Consider the following 13,865-nt stretch of genomic DNA (forward strand, 5'->3'; position numbering starts at 1 on the left):
TGGTGTCTTCGTATTTTCTAGGAAGTGATTTGAGCTAACAAGTCATAAAGACCTATCACGTCTAAGTCTGGATAAGGCTTGTCCGAGGTGGACTGAGATGTTGACATATGCTTTAGGGGAGAGGCTTGAGGCTGTGGCCAATTTCTCAATTTAGTCGACAGCAGAGAATATCCTTCCAGTCGTTTCTGAGAAATGCCTAGTGAGTGATCAAGTGCTCTAAGTTGGGTTGTCTTCGATGATAGGGTCGACCGACATTGCCTTTCGCGTCGACTCAGGAGTGTTGGCCTGTTCGACTGGTTGGAATGTCATCTTGCCCTAGCTAAGATCGGTCTTTCAAGTCGATGTAAAGATGTCGACTCGTCTGGAAGGTCATGATCTCTTGTGTCGACTCATATCGCCTTTCATATCGACATCAGAGTGTCGGCTTGATGAGTCGGCGGAGCCGAGGATTCTATGATTGTGCCTTGGGTTTATTCTTGATAAGGTACCAATGGATTTAAATTCGACTGAAGAGTCGAATGCCTAGAACTCTTGAGAGTTGACTCGGGCTCTTATTGCATTATTTTGTAAATATTGTATCTTGGGCGAGTGAATACCATAACAATAATGATTGCACAGTCCAAAAGTCAAAGAAAGAAGATTAAATAAATAGTAATTTAATATGTCAAATTAACAACTAATTTATAAAATATACATGAGCAGTGTAAATAGCTATAGAAAGTAAGGTATATATCTTCATGAAAATTTCATAGTGAGTGACCGATTACAATCATCCTAATTCAAGCATACATAATTATTATTTTAGTTACTAATTTGATACGCGTAATTATGGAATAAATCTCAAGAAAAAAATAGGAATAGAGATTGTATTATTCTATAGGTAAATAAATAAATGTTATTAGAGCTCATCTTTATATTAAATTTAAAAGTAATAATTTAAATTATTAAGCATCAAATATTAGCTCATGCGAGAAAGTAAAATAATCTATTGTCTATATACATATATAGTCAATCAATCAAATATATTAAAATCATGATGATCACAGTCAAAATTATATGGTAGGTTCACATTAAATATAATGTATAAAAATAGTATATTAAAGTCAAAATTTATTTAACTACTATATAGATTGTCTGAATTTTTTTGCATATATAAACTATACTGTCTAGGAATAGTGATGTGAACACTTAACTATGGATTCAGATCCTCTCCACTATAAAAAAAATAGTGGAGGGACCACTACATAATCACAGCCATTGATTATCTAGTTGATGGTTATGATTTTTTCTTTTAGTGCAAATTAGGAATGAGTGCAATACACGGGGGTATGGTAAATGTTAGATTTAGATTGTATCATAACCGCCTACTAAATAATCAATGTTTGAGATTAAAAGTAGTGGTCTCTCCACTACTTTTTTGTAGTGGAGAGGATCCAAATTCCTTAACTATGGCCTAATAATTTTAAGAACGACTTACTCTTCAATATTATCATTAATTGACGTATCTATGCATTACACTGAAAACACAATAAAATTTTAGAAAACTACAAAATAAATACCTTCAAAAGTTTTAAAAATTATAAAAAAACACCCTAAAATTTTATAATTTATAAATACACAGAACTATTAAACATTACATTGAAATCAAGGAGTTATAAAGAATCATTAAAAAATTTCAAACTTTGGAGGGGTAATTTGCAACGTACTAAATTTTAAGGTTTTTTTGTAAAATTTAAAATTAATAGATTTTTATTTAATTATGTTCTTTTCAAAAAAGTTAAGGATAATATTGATCATGGAATGGTTTTACTATACCTATTCTTTTAAAGGGTGTATGATACTTTTTACAAAATTTTAATTTCTTGGGAGTTGTTAGTAATTTTGCATATTTATTTTAGTGTCTATAAGTTAGAAATTCTCATGGTTTTTTGTAAATTATGAATTTTAGGGGACTTAAAGGCCTTTTTTACAAATTGTAATTGTTTATAGACTATTTATAATTCATATGCTTTCAATTTACTAATGAGTTTGAAATTCTCAATGTGTTTTTTATAAATTTTGAATTTTAAGGGTTTGTTTATAATTTTTAAAACTTTAAGGGTGTTTTCTATAAATTATGAATTATGTAGGGGATATTTGTAATTTCTATATTATCAATGCTGTTAGGTTGGAAATTATTAGGATTTTTATAATTTTTACAATAACGAGGGTTTTATTTTGTAATTTATAAAAAGTTTAGAGTGTTTATTGTAAATTTTATAAATATTCGAGGGTTGTTTGTGTTATTTGTAGATTTTTAGTGTGTTTATTGGTTTAACATTTTTAAGGTGTTTTTCTATAATTTTTAAATTTTGGGGTGTTTTTGCAATTTTTAAAACTTAAAAAATATTTTTTCTAAAGTTAAAAATCTTTCAGTTTCTAGCTAGCATATATTTTTTAGATTTCTCATTAAATGATCATTTAAGATCATTTAATTAAAATAAGTTTGAAAATAAGTTGGTTTTCAAAATTTGTCGATTTTCTTGTTATTGCACGAAATAGAAATAGCAGGGACATATGATACGCATAGCATAAGAAACTGAAATCTTGGTACTTGACCAGTTCCATAGTTTATCATGTTTCTTTCGTGATCTGTTGTACTATATAAAATCTGACCGTTCTTGAATCGTTTGCTCGCATCCGTACGTAGTTCAGACGTTACCTTCCTTAATTTCTCGAACGCCATAAGACTATCTCCATCAGGAGTCGAAATTTTAACCTTCTCTCTCCTGCCACATCACTTTATCCCCCCTCCACATAATTCAACAATCTCCATTTTCTATCATCTCTACAGCAGGAGTTTTTTCAAAAGATTTTTACTTTATTTGGGACCCACTATAACCCCATCACTCCAACATATATACCCCACCTTATTTATTCATTTCTTTTTCTTATTTCATATATATTACTACTACTAATATTATTATTACTAATATAACTCATTTATTTATAATTATAATTTTTTAATATTTACATAAATAATATATATTATTAATTTAATTTTTGATAATATATATTATTAATTTAATTTTGAGTAATTTCCGGGGCTTGCATATTTGGATTTTGAGGGTTGGTATTTTGAGGCTGGTTAGGAAAGTTGTAGGAGAAATTAAGATAATTTTGTGAAGGATCCATTTGAAAAAGTTTAAAGAATATAGAAGCAAAAGCAAAGAGAAGGAGAATAAGGTGTTGAAAACTCAGATTTTTTTTTGTCTCCAAATTACACAAGACTAATCTCTATTTATAGAGGTGAAAAAATAAAAATTATTGATATAAAAATTATAAATTAATTCTTAGTATTTATCTCCCAAAATATCATTTAAAAGTTAGGAGTAAAACAAAAAAACCCAACCAATCAAGGCATGACACATGACTTGATGCAATTGTTGATCTACTGTTGCGGGACCCACATGGAGAGAAAAACCGGAGGTGAAAATTTCACCCATTGGGCTCCGATTTTCCATTCCTCACCATCTTAAAAGCTACCCGTCTGGAGCAACTCGCCCCCCGCCCCCCCCAATATATCCTGTTGAGATAGGTTCCAAACCCGGCGTTTCTTCAGCATAGGGACCCGAATGGTACTTTGTCGTGCCAACTCGCATCCCCAAAAAAAAAAATGTTTAAATAGTTTTATACCGACATTGCATTTAGATCTAATCAATTTTGTTGACTCTTTGGGCACGCAAAGTTGAATACCCCAATGGGAGATTAAGGGTGGTTTTTGAAACGCAGATAATTAAGAATGAAATCTACGTGAATCTGAGCATAAATTAGGATGGTTAATAAGGAGGGGGGGGGGGGGGGGGGCGCGGGGGTGGGGGGGGGGGAATACTGAGAAACGTTAAATATTATGATCAACAGGTTATTTGGAGGTGTTTTGATCGCTTTACTTCCAATTTTATACAAGTGTCAGTTGCATACGGTAGCTATAAAATTTAGAGCTACCATTTACCATTGAAATTGCAGTAAGTTATATATGAATTTAGCGCCCAATTAAGTCACTATATGGGTAACAATGCTGGGGAAAACTTGAAAGTAGCCTCTATCCTTCAATAATATTACAAAAAAAAAAAGGTAAACGCAAAAAAAATTAGAGAAACAAAGGAATCATGAGAAATTAGAAAATGCATGTTTCACGTTAACTCCTTCCCTTATCTAGTCAGCGTACGAGTGGATCCTCTCACGTTTTCAGATAACCGTACGCTGCGGTGGCAGTGTCTGAAGCTGAGACGCCTCTATATGAACGTTTGCATAGAGTGTCACCTCTAGATTGGAAATCCAACCGTTCAATTTTACGTAAAGGAGCATCTAGCCGTCCGCTGTATTCATGGGCTGGGCCACGGAGGAGATCAGATCTAGTGCTCGCGGGCCTCACTTCTGTTATTACGAGAGAAAAGAAAAGTGCGGAGCAGGGCTCGGTGTAGAGGAGAGGAGGAAGATACTCTTTCTATGTACCGTACGTTTTACTATGTAAAGCCCCTCGTCGTGGCCTAGAGTAAAACTAAATATGATGAGAAAATCAAGTAGCAAGAAAACAAATCCTAAAATATATTGAACTAGCAATTGTAAATCAACATGATCAATATGCAATTTCAATACCATAAAAATTGATGTAGTAAAAAATGAGAATATTGTATCAGTGCAATCATCAATACAGTATACATGCAAACCACTGATGCCATATTGCTGATATAGGATCTTGCATCAGAACACCACCAACTCAAATATCCATATGCTGGGGCCTCATTGCAGTTTTCTTTTTTACTGTGTAATTAATGGAACTGTCCACTAGACAAGCGAACACTGAAATCCTGAGCCTATCAAAAATACTATTAAAACGAAAATAAATTCTAAAAGAAGTTATATAATATATATAAGTTTTGTTGACATTAGCTTGTCCCTAATTAATCAAGGCCCATAGTGTTTAAATTGAAGCAAGTCCAGGCCAAATTAAAGTACTGAATCGTAAGGCCAGCCGATTAAAACATTGAACGGGCCGGGTCGTTTCACATTGATCCAAAACGTATTGTTCACGGAGCGTACCGGTACGGCTCTCCTTCTCCTCCCCTGCGAAGTCCGATCTCTTGAAGCCAAACCGAACCCTAACCCTAATCCTAGAAACAGCGGTCGATGAAGTGAGCGCCGAAACCCATGGAAGGGGCTGCCATTACGCTGCCCCGCTCCTCTGACCTCTCTCCCGCGCTCCGGCGCTTCCTCTCGAGCTCCTTCGAGGCCATAGACGACCTGCCGAGATCCGTCCACCTCGAATCCGATCTCAGATCCAGCTGCACGAATCTTGAGGCGTCTCTCTCGGATCTCGGCCGCCGGCTGTCCGATTCCGTCGCCTCCTACGCCGCCCACTCGGATCAGGTCTCTTCCGCTCTCGGAGGGGTGAAATCGGGACTGCGAGATCTTAGATTGAGCGTTTCGAGGCACAGTTCAGGTAAATTTAGGCTTTTGGTTGGGAAATTAACTCTATTTTTTTTTGGGATTAAGTTTTTGGTGGAATTTTGGTGATGTAGATGGATTTGGGAGAAGCGAGCAGATATTGGGGGAGGAGCTGCCGGCGCTTGCGAAGGAGGTGGCCAGGGTTGAGACAGTGAGAGCTTATGCTGGTGAGTGACTTTTTTTCTTCTTCTTTACTCAGAATTGAACCTTGTCCAATTTATTTTAGGTTTCCTTCTACCTGAGCTTGAAATGTAGGAAGTTTTAGTGATCATATCACAGTCTTAGTCAATTATTTAAGAATATTTTTAGATTTTTAGTTCACTATTGATTGCGCTGAGGTTATGAACATCACACAGTAAAGAGAAAATTGCAATGAATGCCCAGCATAGATTTTTAAGCTGGTGATGTCCTAGATCTTCTCTCAATGTGGACTAATATATTGATATACGCCGCACTGCCCTAATCCTAAGGTCTGTCTCGTGCCCCCCAACGGGATTCCTTGTGTAATCCTGATTTACTAAACCAGCATGCTCATAACTTGTCTTGGTTGCAATGCATTCACTCGGACACATGGATAAACTTCCATCTATTTCCTAATCCCTCTGTTCCACTCCATTTTCACCAAGTCACAAATAGGGAATCATGCTCAACGTTTATATTAATATGGCTTAATGTCATTGCTGTTTCTCTCTCTTCCAATATGGCTTCTCTCTCTACTCTTCACAGTTTACTATAATTGACTGGGTTATTTACACTTCAATACTCCATAATTTGACTCGTTTTTTAATTTGGTACCGCAAAGTTTGTTTTTCCCCAATAAATACCCCAAAGCTCAACAAAATTTAATTTTGATACCCCTGATGTTTCTTTTGCCCAAAAATATCCCGAAGTTCAATAAAATTTTAAATTGACACCCGAAGTTCAACAAAATATTAACTTTGATGCCTAAACTTAAATTTTTGACAATTTTTTTTAAAGTTGAGGTATCAGAGTTAAAATTTTGTTAGAAGTTAAAGGTACTGGAGTTAAATTTTGTTGAATTTTGGGGTATCAAAGTTAAAACTTAGGTAAAGTTGGGGGTATTTTTTTGCAAAAGAATACTCAAGGGTATCAGAGTTAAAAGTGAGATTCAAATACATAAAGTAAATATGAAGAATAATCTATTTTAGTACGTACGATGAAATTTAAAGCATTGGTTGTATTTTAAATTATAATATTAGGAAAGGGGGAGGAAACATGAGGAAAAGAGCGAATCGTTGATTGTATTTAAATTATAATATTGGGAATAATTCGATATATGTGGAATTTAATCCACATTATCGGGTGCCCAAGGGCACCCATTGGGGAAATCCCTTTTGTTTAATCTTAAATGATCAACTTGAGTTGACACTACAAGCTGACTGTTTAACAGTGAGATTATCACCAGAGAACTGTGTATGTTCAAAGTGTTAACTAAGCTGTCACAACAACGGAGTGGGCGAAGTTTTAACTTCCAACTGGGCCCTTTTGTTTCTAATTTTTAGTTAGAGATTGATTCCTTGTGGCAAAACTTCTGCTTCATGTAGGCCTTTTTCTAGCAATGGAATTTCAGAGAGCCATCACTTGATTTCATGAGCTTAAATTACAAGCTCCTGCCTAGAGCTTAGCCTTCTAAGATTATATGGCCGGCCTCTCTTTTGCCCATCTTTCTAGAAAGCCTTTCTTATATGGCAAACTTCTAAGCCTCTCTTTCGAGATATGTTTCTGCGGATCATAATGTAGACGTCAGTTTTGTTAGACTTCAGTCTTTCATTTTGTTGATCCAGGTTCTATTTCAAGTTATTGTCAAGGTTTGTTCATTGTTATGTCTTACATGTGTATTTGTTCAACTAATTTCACAAGAAAGTAAGTCTTATAATGGTTGAAAGTACTACATTGTGGCTTGCTGTTGCAATTTGAAAGGGCATCAATGCGTCATCATGATCGAAGCTGTAGCAGCTGTCAACCCAATCTCAATCCTTTTTCTATTGAAAGTGTTACTATTATTGATACGGGTGTATCTTCTTCCCTGCCTCGGGAGCTTAGCGATCCTCATGGGAGCTTGAGGATAGGAGATTCTCATGGTATCTTGAGAATAGGAGCGTGGATGGAGCTAAAGGAAACGGCGAAAGAAGTCGGAAGAAGCAAAACGCAAAAAGAACAGGGAAGACTGACAGTTCTCTGTCCGGTCGACCGCAGCACGCATGCCGGTCGACCGGAAAACCTGCACGCTGCAGGGTTTGAGAAAATTCTCTGGCCGGTCGACCGGACCAAGCCCGGCGGTCGACCGGATCGCGATTTCTGGGTTTCCTGTTTCGTTTTGGATTCTGTTTTGACAGGGATTCCTGATTCTTTTGGGCTTGTTTATTTACAAGTTTGCCATCCACGTTTGCACATCTATAAATAGGATTGTTTTAGGGTTCTAAACAATCAGACCTAAGGGAAGAGAAATTCTAATAATTGTATTAGGGTTTAGAGAGAGAGTTGAGAGGTTGTTCTCGATTCTAGTGAGATTGTGAGGGAGAGATTGTAATCTTTTGTTCTTCATAATCTAGAGAAGGTATTTTCCTTCGCCTTATACTGAATTATTCTTGTGTTTTGGTCATCCTCTTCTCAACCCACCTTTTGGTAATTCCGCGACCAAAGAGTGCTCGCACGACGACTTGTATCAGTATTTCTTCAAAACGCGTGCCTCACATGCACGAGCCCAAGCATGAGCTCCATGAAAGCCAAGTTGAACGCAGCCCTCAGTGGCACACTGTTCAATCAAAACACAGACCTCACGAAAGCGTTGATTCTCCAAAACACAACTCTTAGGAGCATATTATCCAATCAAAATGTAACTCTCAGGAGCGCATTATTCAATCAGAACGCAACCCTGAGGGACGTGTTACTCATTTAGAATGCAACTGCTAAGGGAGTGTTTCACCAAAAAAACACAGACCCTAGGCCTGCGTTGCTCAAACAAAATGCGACACTTGTGTTCCCGTCCTCAAACATAGTTCTTGCATTCCAAATGCTGAACGTGGCTCTCGCTTCCCTTCTCCAAACCACGATGTGGTACGTCGCGTCTACTGATGGACAGGAGGTTCCATCTTCAACCTAACATTTAGTACAATGGTTCTTAACATTGCGACAGAGGAATATTCCGTGTTTATGAAGTATATGGCGGGATTGAGCGATTACATCCGAAAGGAGATGAGGTTATTCACGGTCGAGACTATTGCAGATGCGAGCGTGAAGGCCATTGCCATTGAGGGCAAGCAAAAGAAGAGCAACGAAGCAAAGGGGGATGCAAAGCAAGTTGGAGGCGAGTCTAGTGGTTCTCAGTTTAAGGAGGAGAAGAAGAAGGGTGATCCAGGGAAAACAGGGCTGATTTGTAGTCACTGTGAGAAGACAGGACACGAAGCTGATCGGTGCTGGGAGAAGTATCCTCATATCAAACCAAGAGGGTTGAAGAAGAAGGAGGAGAAAAAGGCATACATGATAGCTCAAGGTCCGAAAGAAGTCCCGGGGTTGACAGAGCCTAATAGCAGTCTTAATCTTATGACGGGGAAACAGGCCACGAAAGAGGACGACGACCCGAGAGAGCAGCTCTTTGTTCTTAAGTTGCAAGTGAAGATCAGTTTGGTTGATGCCATAGTTGATCCGGGCAGTGAGAAGAATTTGATATCCGAAGCCTTGGTTCAGAAGCTGGGTCTGAAGACGGTCAAGCATCTGAAGCCCTATCCATTGGGGTGGATTCAGAAGGAGGAGAAGCTATGTGTAGATGATCAATGCACTATAAGATTTGCGCTCCATGAGTCGTATATTGACGAGGTCACATGCGACGTAGTTCCATTGGATGTTTGTCAGATTATACTGGGCAATCCGTACTTATGGGATAGATATGCGATCTACGAGAGGCGGGCTCAGAAGTACACCTTCACTAAGGATGGTGTAAAGTTGGTTTTGTGAATCAATTCCACAAGAGCTTGAGGAGATTATCTATTGAAGTTTGAGCTTCCAACTATCTTCCCTCCATCTCTTGTTATCAATTGAGAAGTTTTCTAAACTCAAACTCTAGCTTTACATTTATATACTTGTTTGATTATCATTGTTCTCCCATGATACGGGTGTATCTTCTTCCCTGCCTCGGGAGCTTAGCGATCCTCATGGGAGCTTGAGGATAGGAGATTCTCATGGTATCTTGAGAATAGGAGCGTGGATGGAGCTAAAGGAAACGGCGAAAGAAGTCGGAAGAAGCAAAACGCAAAAAGAACAGGGAAGACTGACAGTTCTCTGTCCGGTCGACCGCAGCACGCATGCCGGTCGACTGGAAAACCTGCACGGTGCATGGTTTGAGAAAACTCTCTGGCCGGTCGACCGGACCAAGCCCGGCGGTCGACCGGATCGCGATTTCTGGGTTTCCTGTTTCGTTTTGGATTCTGTTTTGACAGGGATTCCTGATTCTTTTGGGCTTGTTTATTTACAAGTTTGCCATCCACGTTTGCACATCTATAAATAGGATTGTTTTAGGGTTCTAAACAATCAGACTTAAGGGAAGAGAAATTCTAATAATTATATTAGGGTTTAGAGAGAGAGTTGAGGGGTTGTTCTCAATTCTAGCGAGATTGTGAGGGAGAGATTGTAATCTTTGTTCTTCATAATCTAGAGAAGGTATTTTCCTTCGCCTTATACTGAATTATTCTTGTGCTTTGGTCATCCTCTTCTCAACCCACCTTTTGGTAATTCCGCGACCAAAGGGTGCTCGCACGGCAACTCGTATCAATTATAGTGTGACTTACTGTTTCGATTTGTAAGGCATCAATGCATTATCATGATTGAAGCCTTAATAGCTGTCAATCCAACCCCAATCCTTTACGCTGGTGCCAAATTCCTACTGAATTATTATGTGAATAAGAGGGCCCACTTTAGCACCCATTAAGGCCATTTACAGGTCATTGGAACTTGCCAAAACCATAAGGCCATGAAATCTAAGACTATACCACTTACATTCCACTGTTCTATCGAGATATTTTTGTTCATTTTTGACAAATATGCAGCACTTGTAGATGTGTATAATAGCGAGAAAACCATTTCGATCGTAGATAAAAGGTTTACCCTTTTCAATTGATTTATCTTTATTTAACTTATATGTTAATCTGCATCATTTTGACCTACCTAGACTATGTTTAATCTGATTTTTCTCTTCGAACACTATGACCTCTTTCTTTGCTCAAACTTGATAACTTTAATACTCGTCTGTAAATTGCTATTTATTTGACAAGGCTGTGTTTCTAATTTGCTACGCATGAAAATATGACTTGGCTTAAGTTCTCTTTTCACAGAGACAGCATTGAAACTTGACAGCTTGATTGGTGATGTAGAAGATGCAGTCTCTTCTTCAGTGACCACTAAACTCAGATCTCCTACTAATTCAGTTGTTTCAGAGGTCTGTTCTATCCAAACATATTGAATATAGTATCTCTCAAAAGTCAAAACAACTGTAAATTGTCATCCTTATGAACGTTTTATTTATTTAGGAATCTAGGCTCATTGCCATCAACTCTCTCAAGGAAATTGAAGATATCTTAACATCTGTTTCCAAAACCCGGCCTCAATGGTCTCAGCTTGTTTCAGCTGTTGATCACAGGGTTGATCGAGCCCTAGCTGTCCTGCGACCCCAAGCAATCTCAGACCACCGCTTGCTTCTTTCTTCACTTGGTTGGCCTCCTTCCCTCTCTGGTTCTAGCTTTTCTACCACAAACACTGGGAGTAAACAAGCCAAAATCTCAAATCCTCTGTTCACAATGGATGGGGACTTGAAGAGCAAGTACTTTGAGAGTTTCCTCTCCCTTTGCCGTCTTCAGGAGTTACAGAGTCGCAGAAAAACCAGGCAGCTTGAAGGCCAGAATCTAGCTATGGCTGCTTTCCGCCAACCTCTTTGGGTAATCGAAGAGCTTGTGACCCCAATCTCTTTAGCATCCCAACGCCACTTCTTGAAGTGGGCCGGGAAGCCCGAGCTTATATTTGCTCTTGTCTACAAAACCACAAGGGATTTCATCGACTCAATGGATGAAGTGTTGCAACCTCTTGTTGACAAGGCCAGACTTGTGGGTTACAGTTGCCGAGAGGAGTGGATTTCAGCAATGGTGACTTCACTTTGCACATATTTAGCCAAAGAGATCTTCCCTAAATATGTTGATCTCCTTCAAGATGATAGCAGGGCTTCCTTTCTTCATCTCGTTGATCAGATGATATCATTTGATAAGAGAACATTGACCTTGATTTCAAATTCTGGGTTGTTATTATCACTAAAGGAAGATGAGAATCTACAGAGAGTCTCTGTTCTATCAGTCTTTTGTGATCGCCCAGATTGGCTCGATATATGGGCAGAGGTCGAGAGAATGGAGATGCTAGACAAATTAAAATCTTCACTTCAGATAGAGAAAAGTTGGAGCACAAGGCTTCAAGGAACAATACTGATGACTGGCTCAGAAGACTACAAATCTCCCGTGATCTCTGGCGTTCTCTTCCAATGTCTCTCTACCATTGTTGACCGGTCTAGGCCTCTTCCAAGCATTTTATTGAGGGCGAGCTTCATCAGACTCGCTGGAACTCCACTAATACGGGAATTTCTTGATTTCCTTCTACGTCGATGTCAGGAAGCAGAGGGCCTCACTGCTTTAGCAGATGATGATGCCTTGATCAAGGTCTCAAACCCCATCAATGCAGTCAGGTACTCTGAGTCCATACTATCAGAATGGTTGGAGGATGTGTTCTTCCTCGAGATGGAGGAAGAAGGCAAGTCTATATTTGACGAGGAGATTGAAGGGTTGAGAGTGTTTCGAACAGAATGGATTGAGAAGGTGTCAACAGTGGTTTTGAGAGGCTTTGAAGCACAGTGCAGAGACTACTTCAGGAACAAGAAGCAGTGGCAGGAGAAGGCCGAAGGAGGCTGGGCCGTGTCGAAAACCTTTGTTGGAGTTTTAGACTATCTTCAAGGAAAGATTTCAAAGCTGGAGGAGAATTTGAATGAGATGGAGTTCATCACATTGTGGAGGAATGTAGCTGGAGGAGTTGATGGGCTTGTTTTTGGTGGTGTTTTGATGGGCGGCGGGAGGTTTTACGATGGAGGCGTGGAGAGATTTGGTGGGGATGTAGAGGTTTTATTTGGGGTTTTCAGCAAGTGGTGCTTGAGGCCGGAGAGGTTTTTTCCGAGGCTGAGCGATGGTTTGAGGGTGTTGAAGATGGAGGAGAGGGAGGTGAAGGAGGAGATGAGGAAGGGGAAGGAGAGATGGTTGAGGGAGAAGGGGATAAGGCATTTGAGTTTAGGAGAAGCTGAGAAGATAGCGAAGAATAGGGTTTTCATGGGATAGTAGAGCTTAGAAGCTAAGCGATTCATGGAAATTGTTCATGCAGCGATGTGCAGGGGACTGCCAATTATGTTTTTGTTGAGGTAATTTTCTACTTCTTCTTCTGCGGTTAGATTGTTGTACATGGGTTTATAGCTTACAGACAATTTTTTCTTTTTCTTTTTTTTTTCCTTTTTTTTATGCAAGTTTAATTCATTCCTTCAAGACCCAAGGATGCAATAATCTTCAAGTTAATATATATATAACTAATTCAGTGTGCAAGCTTTCCGCAGTTTGGCTCCTAGAGCAAAGAAAGTTTACCATGAAACTGTGGCGGGACTACGGGTCTCTTGCCTATGGCCAAGTGACTTTATTTTTATCAATATAAACTTGATTGTTATTTATTTAGAAATGGTAAATAAATTCGCACGGCTCTTTTTCTTCATATTTTACCAGCTGAAGGTAATTTGAATATATTAGACATTCGATACTTCAAAAAATTTGTCTACGTGAGTCAAGTTATGCCGTTCTCACTGAACATTCGGTGGCGTATGATGACAAATCCGTTTCAGAAGTTTGGCGCGGGGCTCAAAATATTGGCCGTTCAAAGGCCCAAAATTGTAGTCAATATTGTGGTACTTATAATATTAAATAATATTTTATTACTACACTAAAAATAGTAATAATCTACTATATATTAAAGTGTGATATTATATAAAATTTTAGGGGTTTCTGTCTTTTACCCCAAAGTTTTACTTCAACTTATTTTTAAACCAATGGACTTATAAAATGCCGCTTAAACTCAAAAATGCAAAGATCACCTATTTTTAAACCTAAGTCTTCATAATATGTATAATTATACATTATATACATATTCAAAACTCAATATCCCCATGTTACCATCTCCTTCACTCTCTCTTCTACTCTTTGCTCCCTTTCAAATAAACTTTCACCACCCTATTAATCACTGGGCTCCTCCATAGCTCTTCAACTTTCCATTTGAATCCATTTCCTCCTCCTGAT

General features: G+C 38.4%; 1 protein-coding gene across 1 annotated transcript; it reads left to right on the forward strand.

The window, feature by feature from the left end:
• Nucleotides 5,027–13,127, forward strand: LOC109832595 (RINT1-like protein MAG2). The gene is made up of 4 exons (XM_020399962.1): nucleotides 5,027–5,482; nucleotides 5,562–5,654; nucleotides 10,836–10,939; nucleotides 11,031–13,127. Exons 1-4 carry the CDS (start codon nucleotides 5,191–5,193, stop codon nucleotides 12,864–12,866), a joined length of 2,325 nt encoding a protein of 774 aa, XP_020255551.1. The 5' UTR covers nucleotides 5,027–5,190; the 3' UTR covers nucleotides 12,867–13,127.

This window comes from Asparagus officinalis, chromosome 3 (genome assembly GCF_001876935.1).
Source record: "Asparagus officinalis chromosome 3, Aspof.V1, whole genome shotgun sequence".
Lineage (NCBI taxonomy): Eukaryota > Viridiplantae > Streptophyta > Magnoliopsida > Asparagales > Asparagaceae > Asparagus > Asparagus officinalis.